At 48.6% G+C, this 14,220-nt stretch overlaps 1 protein-coding gene across 1 annotated transcript in view; it reads right to left on the bottom strand.

The window, feature by feature from the left end:
• Positions 1–9,855: 9,855 nt before the first annotated feature.
• The window catches only part of ITGB5 (integrin subunit beta 5), a 63,028-nt gene continuing 58,663 nt past the window's right edge, over positions 9,856–14,220 (bottom strand). Inside the window, exons 13-15 of the mRNA XM_063340713.1 lie at positions 12,335–12,451; positions 11,003–11,169; positions 9,856–10,418 (exon numbers count right to left, since the gene is read on the bottom strand). Of these exons, the coding sequence (XP_063196783.1) occupies positions 10,323–10,418; positions 11,003–11,169; positions 12,335–12,451 (380 nt within the window). The 3' untranslated portion in view covers positions 9,856–10,322. The remainder of the gene's footprint in view (positions 10,419–11,002; positions 11,170–12,334; positions 12,452–14,220) is intronic.

The raw sequence follows: 14,220 nt of genomic DNA, 5'->3' as shown, positions 1-14,220 counted from the left end.
TGCGCTTCACTTGTAAGAGAGAAGCAGCAATATATTTATTGATATAAAACAGCTATTTACCAAAGGTTGATAGTAAATGCGACAGAGGTTTAGCAAGATTCTGTGGCAAGGCACACCTGGTTTTTTACTGCATAGAGGACAGCATCAGACAGAACTGTCAGGGAGAGTCACGAGGTTCAGAGGGGACCCCCTTGATTCCTAAACTCCTTCTCAGAGAGGAGTCTAGGTGCGGCTGGATCCAATCCTAGTCCCAGATTTGGTCAACAGTTTATGTCTAAAGGATTATATGTGCGCAATCACTCTGAAGTATAATTTTAGCGAAGCTTTGAAGTTTAGCATCCTATTAGTCACTTACCACGGACCCGGTGTGGCAAGGAATCTCTCAACGTCGAGGAGTAACCTTGAGAGGCATCCTTACCCAAGGGGCGATGCTGGCGTGCAGCCCGCTGTCATTCAGGAGAGTTCAAAGGGCTTTCGGGCTGCTATTTATAGAGGTAAGATGATTGACTTGTAGTCATATTTGCATATCACCTACAGTACTAATGGTGCGGTTAGGTATGCGTATCGATCAAGTTACCCCTTGGCTATCGTGTTTTCACCTGTTACCCCCAAATCCCCTTTGAGCCAGACCACGACTAGATGTACCCATTACGGCCACCACGGGTGGTTATCACTTGAGCAGGATTATGGGAGATAAAGGTGAGGTTGGGGCGGGGGGAGCACACCCTCACAGGCTCTACAATCAACCCTCTCCCTTACTACAGTGCAACTCCGCCACCTCGCCTGCTCTCCCTGAACAGCCCGTAGCCCTCCATCCCAGCATTCCAATCGTGGGACTCATTCCACCAAGTCTGACTAACACCAACGATATTGTAGTTCTGGGGACTGACCAACACTTCCAGTTCATCCTGTTTGTTTCTCATACTGTGTGTGTTGGTGTGCAAGCATTTCAGACGTGCTCCTGAGCCCTCTGTGATCCCTGGAGCAGCATAAATGTTCCCACTGGCATCATCACCCTCAGGTGATGCTGTGCCAACCCTTGGCTTACCTTCAGCTCTCCTATTCGTATCCCCTTCCCCTGTCGATTCTAGTTTAAAGGCCTCTCAATCAATCCTGACAGCTTATGACCAAAGATGCATTTTCCCCATGGGGACAGGTGGATCCCATCAGGCCTCAGCATACCTTGTGCCTTGAATACTCTTCCATGATTATAAACCCCAAAGTTTTGTTGGAGGCACCAGTCCTGGAGCCAGGTATTGATATCTTGGGCTTGCCTGTTTCTTCCAAAGTCTCTCCCATTACTGGGAGGATCAAGGAAACCACTTCCCATGCTCCTGAGATTTTTAAGCATTCTTCCTAGGGCCCTGAAATCTGTTTTGATTGACCTTAGACTTTTTGTTGCAGTATCATTGGTACCCAAATGAAAGAGCAGGAGCGGATGATGGTCTGGAGGCTGTACTAAACTCTTCAGTTGTCTGGTGGCATCCCTGATTCTGGCCCCAGGGAGGCAGCAAACTTCCCTGAAAAGAGGGTCTCATCGGCTCAGCGCAGGAGGGAGTCACTGATGACCACATCTTGCTGTTATCTTCTTGATGCTGGTCTTGATGCAGGTCTTGTTGTGAGGGGTTAGTCAATTGACCTTGGTGAGAGTGCTTGTTTCTGTCTCATTGTGTGCTTTGTCTACCATACCCAGGGCCTCGTACCTATTCTGTACGGGTATCTGAGAAGGTAAGGAGGGGTTTCTCTTAACAGCTCCATGCAGTAACCTTCTTCCACCCCTCCCTATCCCTTGTTGTTGTGGGTTGACCCTGGCCGGATGCCAGGTGCCCACCAAAGCTGCTCTGTCACTCCCCTTCCTCTGTGGGACAGGGGAGAGAAAAAATACAACAACATCCACCAATTACATCACAGGCAAAACAGATTTGATGTGGGTGAAAAAAATTAATTTAATTTGTTACCAACCAAATCAGAATAGAATAATGAGAAGTAAAACCAAATCTTAAAAACACCTTTCCCGTATCCTTCCCTTCTTCCTCGGCTTAAATTTGCTCCTGAATTTTCTACCTCCTCCCCACAGAGGGACTGGGAATGGGGATTGCAGTCAGTTCATCACGCATTTCTGTTGCTTTTCCTCAGGGGAAGGACTCGTCACACACGGGAGACAGTTCTCCACAAACTACTCCATCGTGGGTCCCTTCCATGGGGTGCAGTCCTTCAGGAACAAGCTGCTTCAGCACGGGCTTTCCATGGGGTCCCAACCTACTTTGGGCATCCACCTGCTCCACCCATAACCTCCATGGGCTGCAGGGGAACAGGCTGCCTCACCATGGTCTTCACTATGAGCTGCATGAGAATCTCTCACTGTGATGAGCTTCTCACAGAAGCCACCGCTATAGCCCCCCCACTACCAAAACCTTGCCAAGCAAACCCAATACACTCTTAATGCTGCCTTTCTCCTGGTACAAAACAAATCCCGGGCCTGCTTCCATAGTGGCCACACTGAGCTGGCTTCCGTGCATCAGACATGGCAGAGTACAGCTCCATTGGTTCTACTTGTCGCACTCTTGGATGTTCCTCAGTCTGCTCACCTCCTCCTGTAGCTTGGCCACCATGCAGAGCAGGTCATCTACCTGGTCACACCTCCCACAGGCTTGCTTGCTGTCACCCTCCATCTCCAGGAATATTATTTTAGCTTGTTTAACCAGTTCCCCTCAGTCGCTGGGGGAACAGCCCCTGTTCAGTCATAGTCTCGCCTTGTCCTCGTATGTCCCTCACCTCTGCTGACTGCTCTGCTGCTGGTGCTCCTCACACTGCTCTGCCATCTGTTGCACGCTCAGTGCAATCCAGGAGATGATGATGCACAGAGCACATGGAGGGGATCGAGGGGACACCTGGGCTGATGGGGGGGAACTGACAGTACAATATGCAAAGGCAAGGGGCTGCTGAGCTCGGTGCTGATGCAATATATATATATAATGATTGGAAAAATAAAAGCTGGAAAATTAAAGGAAGGTGCTTGATCACCAGGGTGACAAGCACCTCGTTTCTAAGTGATGGAGACCCAAATTACCTAATATCCAAAAGGAATGAAGCAATTTTGTTTTTTTTTCAGGTCACCCTAACTGCAACATCAGCAACTGGAAACTCAGATTATTCTTCCTGGATTTTGGTCATCGTACTGATTTGGCAAGGTGGCATGAAATGAAATGATGTCATGAGCACTTTTCTTTCTTATAATTGTTATATTATATACACAATGATTGGATCATATCTAGTAATTACGCTATTGCTTGTCCCCTTATCTCAAGGGTGGAATAGCAATCACATCATTCAATTTATGAATACAATTTCTCAAGCAGTCAACGAATTAGATTATTGGTATTGCTTACACCACCCTCAATTATTACATGCCATATTTTGGTTGTTAGCAGAACCTGTCTCTGAAGCACCTTATTACCAATCAAATTTGGCACGCTTACTCCCCGATACACCGAATTATCAGCAATAGCCTTTCAAAACACATTTATATGATAAGGCTCCATGGTGCATTACGATGCTCCAGGACACAAATTCAATTTGGGTGGGGAAGACAAGCAATTGTAATTACACTTTTTACTACAGTCACACCCAAGCATGATTTCAATGTCAGTGTGACAGAAGACAAGCTTGTATTGACCCTGGAAACCTCATGGACCTGAAATAATGGAACAGCAATTAAAACCAAAGGGGTTTTTAATGGACTCTGGCATTTTATGTGGAACATTAATAGCACGAATTGTCAAAGATACCGTAATCTCACCGGTCCTAATTCTACATGCTGTTGTCTACAGAGTAATGGTTGGCTTAGTACTAACGATAATTGGGACATACGTGGCCCAAGCAACATAGCTGGCTGTATAGATTGTAACCCCTTTTGGACACTCCAATCGATGTGCTTAATGAAATGGAATTGTTTTTCTAATTCATTCTGTAAACATGGCAATGATTCCGGGTGAAGCTGGTGGCCTCCATTTTAACACCTGGATGGTTCTGGCTTTGCGGCACTAACGCCTCTAAGAGTCTACCACTGCAGCAGACAGGCACTTGTACCACAGCACGTCTCGCTCCTTAGGCATTTCAGCCTTACGATTTGATGTTTAACTTTCAACACAACCATTACCTGTAGGTAATCAGGAGAGAGTGTCTAAGTCCACTGTAACGAAACCATCTAAGCTTCCTAAGTTTGTACATGTGCTGTTTCCAAACTGTGGTGTCACTGAATTAGAACAAGCTGTTGTTAATGTTCTGCTACAAGTGAAATTACTCAAAATGCTACTATGGGTGCTCTAAAGAACCTACAGACAGAGATTAACTCTCTCTCTCAGTTGGCTACTGTTGCAGGTGAAATATTGAGAGAAATCATCATTATGGGGTTAACTAAAAGAGTTTTATTAACAATCAAATGACAACCACTTGGTAATTAATCGATGACTGAATGAAAATCAAATAGTAATCAAATGGTGATTAAGCCATAATGGAATGTTAATTAAGCAGTGATTTAACAATGATCTGACAATGATTTAATAGGTGATTTAAATGATAATTAAGATGGTGATTAGATTATGATTTAGACAGCGGTCAAACACTCTAGTACTTCCTATACTTCTAATAATTAAGTTATAGCTGGATATATAAACGTCACTAGCATACAATATACCCTTAGGCCTAATGTAAAATGTCACTTACCTCGTTATAGACATCGGATGCCAGGCGAGGGGTCTCTCAGCCTGGAGGAATAACTTTGAGAGGTGTCTGTGCTCCAGGGGAGATCCCCTCCCTGCAGGCTGCTGCTGTGCAGGGGAGCTCAATGCCGTTGGGGGCTACAGATACCTATAGCATAAAGTGACCGACTCATCGTCACCCCCCGCCTTGGTGTATGTGCAGGTGTGAAGCTGTAGCAGTTTTAGTTTTGCCTAGTCACAGCTCAGGCTGGTACTGTTAGTCCAGATAGAACGTGGCCTAGACTCCTTAGTCCACATTCGCTGGGCCTTGGATTATCTTTTAGGCTTCCGAAGGCGTATTTGTGTTTTAATGAATAGTACCTGTTGCTTCTACACTAACAAAGTCAAACAAATCGAATATGAAGGGAATGTTATTCAGCAACACATCAACCGAATAGCCCAAGAGCAGCCCCGGCCCAGGGCCGGCCATGGCCATCGTCTTGACTGCCGAACCCCAGAGCACGGGCATGGGGCATCTCAGTGACATTAGCTCTCGTCCTAGCTGTAGGATTTGTGATTTCCTGTGGTGTGTCTCATATCAAAGCACTGTCTGTATCACTTTTATCCAAACCGGTACCATACACTCATGCCTCAACCAACAAACCCTCTCAGAAGTTGCAACAACATTGGGCCCGACATGGCCACGAGTCTCCTCCGCCTCACGCATTAGGAGGCAAGAGAGACGCACCAGGCGGGGTGTAGTCTCACTCCTAGTGACCCATCGGTGGTTGTACGCCAAGGGGTGGAGTGACGGAGCGGCCATAAAAGCAGCCTGGTTGTACGGGGGAAAATATTGCACAGAAGAAGATGTCTGCTCAAATACTGACAGAGAAAACGCTGGCCAGACTGTGAAGCAGAAGCATCCCTGGGGAGTGCAGCTGGCACCTCTGAAGTGCAGATGGGTACTGAAAAGCCAGAGACCTCCAGAGGTACCTTCGATGAAAACTGCAAAAACAAGAAACTGTAGCAGCACGTTATCATCTGGAAAGGTGAAAAAAAGTCTGGAAAAGGCGGAAAACATCCTGAGAAAGTAAGTGGTGGTAACTGCCATTGGCTATTCTAACTGATGGAACAGAAAAACAGTCTGGAAATACAAAACTTGGTCTGAGAGAACAGAAAACGTCATCTATTATTGACTGTGCCAGCTGAAAAACAGACATTCACAGCATCTATTGGCAGCTCCGGGTGGTAGTATCCTTCAACCTGTTATGTCTCTGTGATATAAAAAGGACGTACTTTTTTACCCAAAATGAAGCCTCTTTCTCCGAGAAGTGTCTGTGCAGGGACACCTTTTCCCCGCAACATTTCCTTGGCAGCGTGGACCCTTGCTGGGGACACCTGGCTGACTCCAGGCTCCGTGACGCGGATTATCATCCAAGTGAGACTTTGTCTGATTTGCCCCACTTCTGGGATGGGTTTGATGAACACTTTTGGCACTGGTAACATTAAATATACGTGTGTGTGTATATATATATAGGCACGCTTATAAGTAATTATTGATAAATGTATTTGCTGCTTTATGAGTCATAATTCTGCAGTAGCTTACAGTATTGAAATATAGACTTGCCCCTAATATTGATTGTGCTCCTGTTCAAACTTATATTTGCTTTCTGGTAATAATCTGTAGTATAGATATACTAATCCTAAGTGTACTTGCCTTGATAGTGGTGACCTGTAGTAAAATGCAATAAAGTAATTTAGGAAATTAATCCTCCATGTTCTTGTGCATGACAAAGTTCTGGGAACCCACAGTTGCAACCTTTGCTCACCCGCAGGCCAGGTAACCCTTCTGGGTCATGAGAGCCAAATGGAGACGTCTCTGTTGGGCTGCCTCCAGTGGACACCAGCACTAACTAGTGGGCACGGAGAAAGGGATAGGATGAAATAAACCCCTGTGTCTCTGTCGTATTGTATTGGTTTGACTTTTTGCAGGCTGATAGTGAAGAGGAGGCAGAAGAACAACAGTTAATTCCAGTGCAATATGTGTTCAGAAGTGGAGATGATGCTGGGATATAAAGGCCCGGAGATGCTGCCGGGCTGCAGGTGTCATCCATTATCTCCCCTTGGTATTTCCCGCCCAGCATCTTAGTGACTCTCTCCTCGATACATTAGCTCCTTCGCTTTCCATGTGGCTGGAGAAACGCACAGTTAAACAGGTTCAAGAGTGTGGGGCATTCATCTTCCAGAGCTTGGGCTTAGCTTCCAGCTACTTGAGCACCTCCTCACTCCGCCATAAAGGGCAAAGAGGATGCACAGCGGGCATGCCTCACTCGGGCTTGTGTTGGAGCAAAGGGTTACGGTGCATCTCCACAATTAACAAAGCACATAATGCTGTCATCAGCCTTGACTTTTCCCAAGGCATGATGCAATCCTCTTTTCCCCGGCAGCAGAAGGCAAAGGTGCTGGTGAGCCCCAGGCCCAGTGGCCGTGCAGCAGCAGCCTCCAGCTGTGGCTGGGGGGGGAAACAGGAGGGGCTGATGTTGCAATGGCATCCGGATTCCAGCTTGGCCAGACAAGCGCTGATATTTTTCCATCACATGTGACCCGTTGGTGCCTTCTGCTGTAGTTTTCATTCAGGAATGCTAGCTGTGGTCAGGCTGCCTGTATTTACAGACACAAATAAACTGCTGCTGACTGAAATACACCATTCCCATGACTGTGCTTGGCACTAAGGTTGCCCGGGTAAAGGCAGATCTGCTTACACAGTAAGGCAAAGCCTTCTTGCTCTTAGCATCACTTCCTCCTTTTTTTTTTTTCTTTTTTTTGATGCAACCTTGTGGAGAAGCTAAGTAAGGTGGGGGGGGGGGTGGGTTTGCTCTGCACTATCTGGCCCAGCACTGTAAGCAGCAGGATGCTCTTTGCTGACAGCAATCAATCAATCAACCCTATTTTTTACCTTCTTTTTGCTATGCTGCCTTGGGAGGCTGGCCTGTGGCACCCTTCCCTCACCCACTCGCTCCCCGCGTTGCTCCCTGGCTACTCCACAGACCAGTTTGCTTTACAACTGGGTCTCCCCTTGCCGGGGGGGAGGGCACTTTGCAGCCCTGTCCCCAGCCTCTTGCTTCCGTCCCTCTGCACTCTCCCAACCCCAACCGTCCCTTCGCGGTGAGTCAAACTTCAGCTCCCTAAATTTTCCGGTCTCTCAACTCTAACCCAGCCTGCTGGGAAATGCCATGGTGTAAAGGTAATCTGCAAGGGAAAGGGTGGCAGCGGGGCACTGCCTGTGCCTTCCCTTTCGGAGCGCAAAGGAAGAAAGCAAAGGGGTTGGGTTTGTTTTTAAAACCCTTTGGTCCCTTGCAAATGGACCACAGCAGAGCTGTATTCCCAGTGTTTGCTGCTTTGGGTGGCAAAGCTGGTTTAAAACATTCCTGCCCTTCCTTTCCCTCCACTTTCCTTCCTGCTCCCCCTTTCCATGCCTGGGGCAGCACGGCTTGCGTGAGAGAGTCACATGAACCAAGCCAAAACTAGCTCTGTCTACTTGCGATGATTACTTTTTGACTGTTTTCTATTTTTCCTTTTGTGATAGTGATGTCTTGCCAGCCTGGCACCAGGCAGCGGGGAGGGTCATGAAAACTGAATTTTGCCCACGGATGCTCCATCCCAGGCGGCAGCGTTAGTCCCAGGTATTCAATACGCAACATCTCAAGCCTGCAAATTTCAGCCGGGGCTTCAAGATTGTGTAGGAAATGTGGAACTCTGAAGAGCTGCCCCTCTGCAGTGCTCAGGCCTGTCCCTGTCGCTTGTGGGGCTGCGGGGAGGCGGCAGCGCAGCCCCCAGCCCACACAGGGGTGGGTTACACGAAGGCAGAACCGGCATTTAGCCAGACCCTGCCCTTGCACTTGTTTTCAGGAGGGATGCACCCTCCTCCCCTGGTAGGGCAGATTTGGTGGAATCGAGCAGGAAGACAGGGCGTGGATTTCATTTATTTGGAGTTTTGGTCCTCCGCCCACCCTGATCAGTGCCAACGCTGCCAATGATGTGCCACTTGCTGCACTCCAAAAAAAATCCCCATTTCGAGCCATTTTTAGCGTGGTCTGCTGCATTTCTTCAGTGCTGCTGGTAGGAGGAGCAGGGACCATAAAGTTCTTGAAGGAGAGCTGTTTATACTGCACAAGTAAGAGCTTCTGTTTATAGAGGCAAAACCAAATAATAATAATAAAAAAAAAAAAATCCGGAAGGATGGGCCCATGGCCCTTTTCCAACGAGAAGAGCAAGTCAAAACAATGAACACCATTTGTTTTTGCTTTTCCCTGGCAAGCTTCCTTCAGCTGACTATTGCATGGTCTGTTCAGGCTGAGGAGACAAGAAAAGAAAGAAAAAAGAAAAAAAAAAAAGAAAAAAAAAAAAGAAAAGAAAAAAAAAAAGCAGGCAGTAGCAATTGCTCCGTCTTCTCCATCCTGCCGGCAGCTGCAGCCCGTGTGGGTTTAAAGCTGCAGCTGCCGGAGGGGTAACCCAAACCCCAGCTCCAGAGGAAAACAGATGGGGCTGGGGGAGCAGCTCGGTGTGTGGGGGGGGAAACAAACCCAAAGCAAAATGTGTGTTGTGAAGCAACAGCACTGGGTTCTATCCATCTGCCTTTCCAGCCACAAGCCTCCGGGCTCCCCTGCTTTTCCAGCCGGGCTCTGCTGCACCCCACAGCTCTCGTCTTCTGGTAAAAAGTCAGAGGTCTGGGGGAGCTGCTGTGTGCTCCCAGCTGCCCTCTGGCAGGCACCCAGGCTGGATGCCTACTTGCACACCTCAAGGAATGGGTGTTTAATTTAGTTTCCTCAGATTGAACTCCCATTTCCCCTGGGCTCCCACCAGCTTCCCGTCTGTTTAACTCCGCCGGCATGGAGCAGGAGCTCCTTGTGGCACTTCCCGCCTTGGGTCAACACCAGGGTATTAAATCAACATACCTTCTGCAGCAGTCACTGCGGCTCCAGCTCCTATTTTTATAGCCAGGCTTTGACTGATAAGGCTCTATTAATAAATCAATCACGCAGCACCACTTGTGCTTGCAGAAGCAGGTCCCAGTTCGGTCTGTCAGTGGGGGGCTCTGCAAGGCAACAATGAACTCTACTCACAGCATCATATATGCACAATACTTTTATTTTGTTTTTTTATATAAAAAAAAATTCCTAAAGACTGCAGAACTCTTGTATCCTAATTTCTTACACAAATGCTCCCAACACCCTCTTCTTTTTAAGCTAATTCCCCCCTAACATCTTGCAATGGCGTGGGTTCCCCTGATTGTGACCTAGTCACCCTTTCTAACGGGATATGTCTAAAGCTGCAATATGGCACTTGGTTGACGTAGTTGGCAGGTTTAATATATCCAGAAAGCTGGGGTATGGAGTCGCACACGGCTCGGAGTCCATCAGCACAGGCGGGGAGCCTGCCTTCGCGTCCGTGCCTTCAGAATGAACCAGACTTTTCTCCTTACTGTGCAAATAACAGGCTTTGGTCATCGACCAGTCCTGTCGTAAGGGATTCTCGCCCCTGAAGAGGATCCCATCTTCACGTGGGGAAGCAGCACATACAGTCAAGCAATTGTCCACAGCAGTCCCAGGTGCCGAGACCCCATCAGTCAACTGTACCGTTGTAAGACCTGTTGAGCTTGTTGAACGTGAACTCTACATTATGTGTGGAAATAGGCTTTCGGTAGAGAGGATTGGATGCCTTTGGAGAAATGAGCGGACAAAAAAAGAACAAAGGTGAGAAACAAAATCCATGACATGATAAAAATGTGTACAATCCCCCCTTCCTGTGCCAATTAATTTGGACATAGCGCTGCACGTAGCTTTGACTGAAATGTGCTTTCAGATCCAAAAGCAATGTTGTTTGTCCATCAGACCCACCTTCCATCCTGTCTGCAGGCACAGGCGATGCCCTCAAATGCTGGGCAACCCCACCTGACCAGGAAGCCGCCCAGAAGGGCTTCCTCACAGACCTGACCAACCTGGCTGCTGCCACAGTCGGAGCTTGGTCTCTGCTCCCCTGACTCCTTCAGCCCTCCAGCACTGCTGGAAAATGCAGGATGAAACCAAAGGCTGGCCATAATTTCGCAGAATATTTGTAATTTGCCAAGGGGAAGATGGTACAATGTGCCGGATCCTGAAGCCCAGCTACGTGGCACCACAGGGCATAGGCATCCCTCATGCCTGCCACCCTTCTCCATCGCTGCAGAGCTGTCTGCTGCCGGTGCATCCTGACAGACCCCCCCCCACCGTGTACCCCAGCAGCACCCCTGCCCCAGGGCTCACCATTTCATATCTGGCCCGGGAGCGTTCGCTCTGGAACCGGTCGAACTCCCGTCTGTCGTGAATGGTGACGAGCAGCTTCCAGAGCGCCAGCAGGATGATGCCGATCAGGACCACGGTGCCGATCACTGCCAGCACGATCGTCACAGCACTGGGGGCTGAGCTGCACGCTGGTAATGAGGGGCAGAAGGTAATTAGCTCTGGTGTGAGCGTATCCCCAATCGGGATAGCGGGATGTAACGACCTGGACCGCAGCCACTGAGCAAGTGACCTCAGGGCAGCACTAGCAGCGGTGACTAAATTAAAAAAAGCAACAGTCCTCTCTGAAACCAAAGGGATTTTCTTTTTTTTTTATTAGATAAATTCCTGGCTAGAGGCAGGTCAAAGGCACAGCTCTCATGGACGTCACTGGGGATGGGATGTCACATAGCGCTTCGGGGGAAGAGCAGCGCTGCAGTGCCACTGCCCAACGGTGACGCCTGGTTTTAATGCCGGGTGACCCATGTGGGACACAGAGGGTTAAGGTGCCTCTGGCAAAAGCCAGATCAGCTTCTGGCCCACATGGAGGCAGGTGATCACTAGGCACTTTAAATAAATACATTAACTGTCAGCTAATCAACTGGTCTTTCAATTACGCACAAGCCACAGCACAAATAAAATAAAACGTGCAATATCACAGTCTTTTCCATACTGGCCTGTGCCTCAGAGGACCAGAGCAGATTGCGAGAAGCTACTGCTGGATGCTCGCCAGCTCGTCCTGCAACACCACATGGGGTTTTCTTTGCACATGATTAAGATAATGCTGGGAAGCACAGCTGTCCGCGGCAGCCTGGGGAGGGGAGCAGGGACACACAGCCCCTGCGCTGCCTGGACCAGAGCTAGCTCTTTGGAAATGCAGAAATCCATAGGTGGCGTGGGGTTTTGCTAACATCCCGATGTAACCAGCAGAAGCACCAGGTGTCCCCTTCTGATTTTTTGCTCCCAGTGGCTGTATCTCCAAATCGGTACATGGCATGCTTTTTGCTACATAAATAGGCTGTGTTTAATTTCAGCATCCCAAGCTGGCAGAAAACGCTTCAGCTGCTTGCTAGCAATGCTGGCAGCTCGGGTGCATGTTTCACTCCCAGAGTCCTTTTTTACTAAGTTGGGAGCATTTGGAGCTGCGTTTCAGCGCTGTAAAACACTTTATTTTAAATCATCCTGGTTCGTCCGCTCACGCATGCCTTTGTGCGGCCAGTGAAACCAGCCTTTCACAACCCGCCAGGCTCCCCAGCAGCCCATCACCTCTCCTGACACAGCCTGTACTATTAAAAGGAAACCCAAGGCAGGGCCAACCTGGCTCTTTGAGGACGGTGAGGTTGGATTTCCCACTGGGAAGCTCCAAGTAGGTGAACTTCATGACGCAGTTGTTCACTGGGTAGGCACAGAGGATCGCGTTCGGGTCATCCGTTTCTGGAATGAGATGCAGAATTTTTATTTTTTTTTAATATTAAAAAAAAATCATAGAGACTGCAGAACTCTTGTATCCTAATTTCTTACACAAATGCTCACAACACCCTCTTTTTTTAAGCTAAGTCCCCCCAACAACTTCCACTGGCATAAGCCCCCCTGATTTTGACCTAGTCCCCTTTCTAACGGGATATGTCTAAAGCTGCAATATGGCACTTGGTTGACTTAGCTGGCAGGTTTAATATTAGGAATTAGTACAATTCTCCTCTGCAAGCTGAGCAGGGCTTTCCACGGGTGCCAGGGAGCAAAGGAATGGGGATTGAGCCTGCAAAGCAGCACGATTTGATCATGATTTGTGCAAATCGTAACTGAGCAGCATCCAGACTTAACTGCTCGAGAAAACGTGGCACTCGGCAAACACTGCATGGCAAACAGATGCAACCTCACAGATACACACACTCTTCCTTTGCACAACTCTGCTTTGGCAAAAAATGACATTTTCTTCTTAAGTTGCTAAATTTTTTGAAGAGTGGAGGCTGAAGAGAAAGCAAGGGGCACAGACTGAGCCTGCGAGGACACGGACGGGGCCATCAGCAGCAGCAGCCCATGGCTGGCTCGAGCTCCAGCTGTGCTGAACGGCTCCAGCTCCGGAAACAGTTGAGAAGTTTGTTTTTAAAGGGTGAGATAGAAGAGGAAAATGGGGAGGGAATGAGGGAGCGAGGGGGAAGAGAGGAAGGAGGTGGTTGGAGGGGAGGATGCAGAGGTGGGGGAGTTGCAAGAAATGAGACTACTCGATTCCCATGGCCATACGGATGCTCTTTGTTTGCCTGTTTAACACACCATCGCACCAGGCAGAGCCTGTCACTGCTCTGGGCACTATAAGATGCTTCCTGAGGAAGGCTGCTTCACAAAAGCCATCACAAAGTTTCAGCAAAGCCATCGTCTGAGGTTTGCAGCTCTAGCCTCAGGGGTGATTTCAGCAGAGCCACCAGCCTGCGCAGCCACAGCTCACGGGGTGACCCCGCTGCAGGGACAGTGTCCCGAGGGAGATGGGGGAACAACTCCGGCCACGCCAGGTAGCTCTGCAGGAGCACATCTCTCTGCATGGGCTGAGAGTTTCCAGTGAGAGGAAGGGATCTGGGCACCCAGTGCTACTGGCTGGCAAAGAAGTGACCTTGGCTTAGGCACCTGGAAAATGCTTCCCACGGCTCCCCTCCTCACTCATATCCCTGCCCGTCTGTCACGTTGAAAAATGATTGCATTCATGACCATGGCTACTCCAGCTCCTTATCTCTCTCCTGTCTGTTTTTCTTTCCTTTCAATGCCTTTGACCCGCTTTCAGTCAGAAGATTAATACCCTCTGTTTCAACAGCTCTAAGCCCAGATGCAACTGCCCCCTGGTGAGTCCTGACAGGGTTCCTGGTGTGGACAAACCTCAGCTGTTCCTAGCCCAGGACAGGAGAATGTGCTCTACCTACACAATGGTATCTAAGGCAGGTCTGGAGAAGTGCTAATTGTTAGACCAGCACTCTAATTAGATTTATATTGATAAAACCTCTGTGTTTCTTGACTAGCGCTCTTCTGATTTAGAGCAGCAAATCTTAGTTCCTCCAGGCCCAGCTGCTTTCAATCTCATCCTTGCACCATTATTCTGCCAAGAGAGACTGATTAAAGTCTTGGTAGTCATGATCTCTGCTGGTCTTCACTAGGTTTCAGAGATCACACATCCACTGAGAGAGGCTTGATGGCCCCGTCGAGCTTTCAGGTCCACT

The sequence above is a fragment of the Chroicocephalus ridibundus genome, chromosome 7 (assembly GCF_963924245.1).
Source record: "Chroicocephalus ridibundus chromosome 7, bChrRid1.1, whole genome shotgun sequence".
NCBI classification, from domain to species: Eukaryota; Metazoa; Chordata; class Aves; order Charadriiformes; family Laridae; genus Chroicocephalus; species Chroicocephalus ridibundus.
The sequence above is the reverse complement of the archived record's forward strand: the minus strand, read 5'-3'. Positions and strand labels throughout refer to the sequence as shown.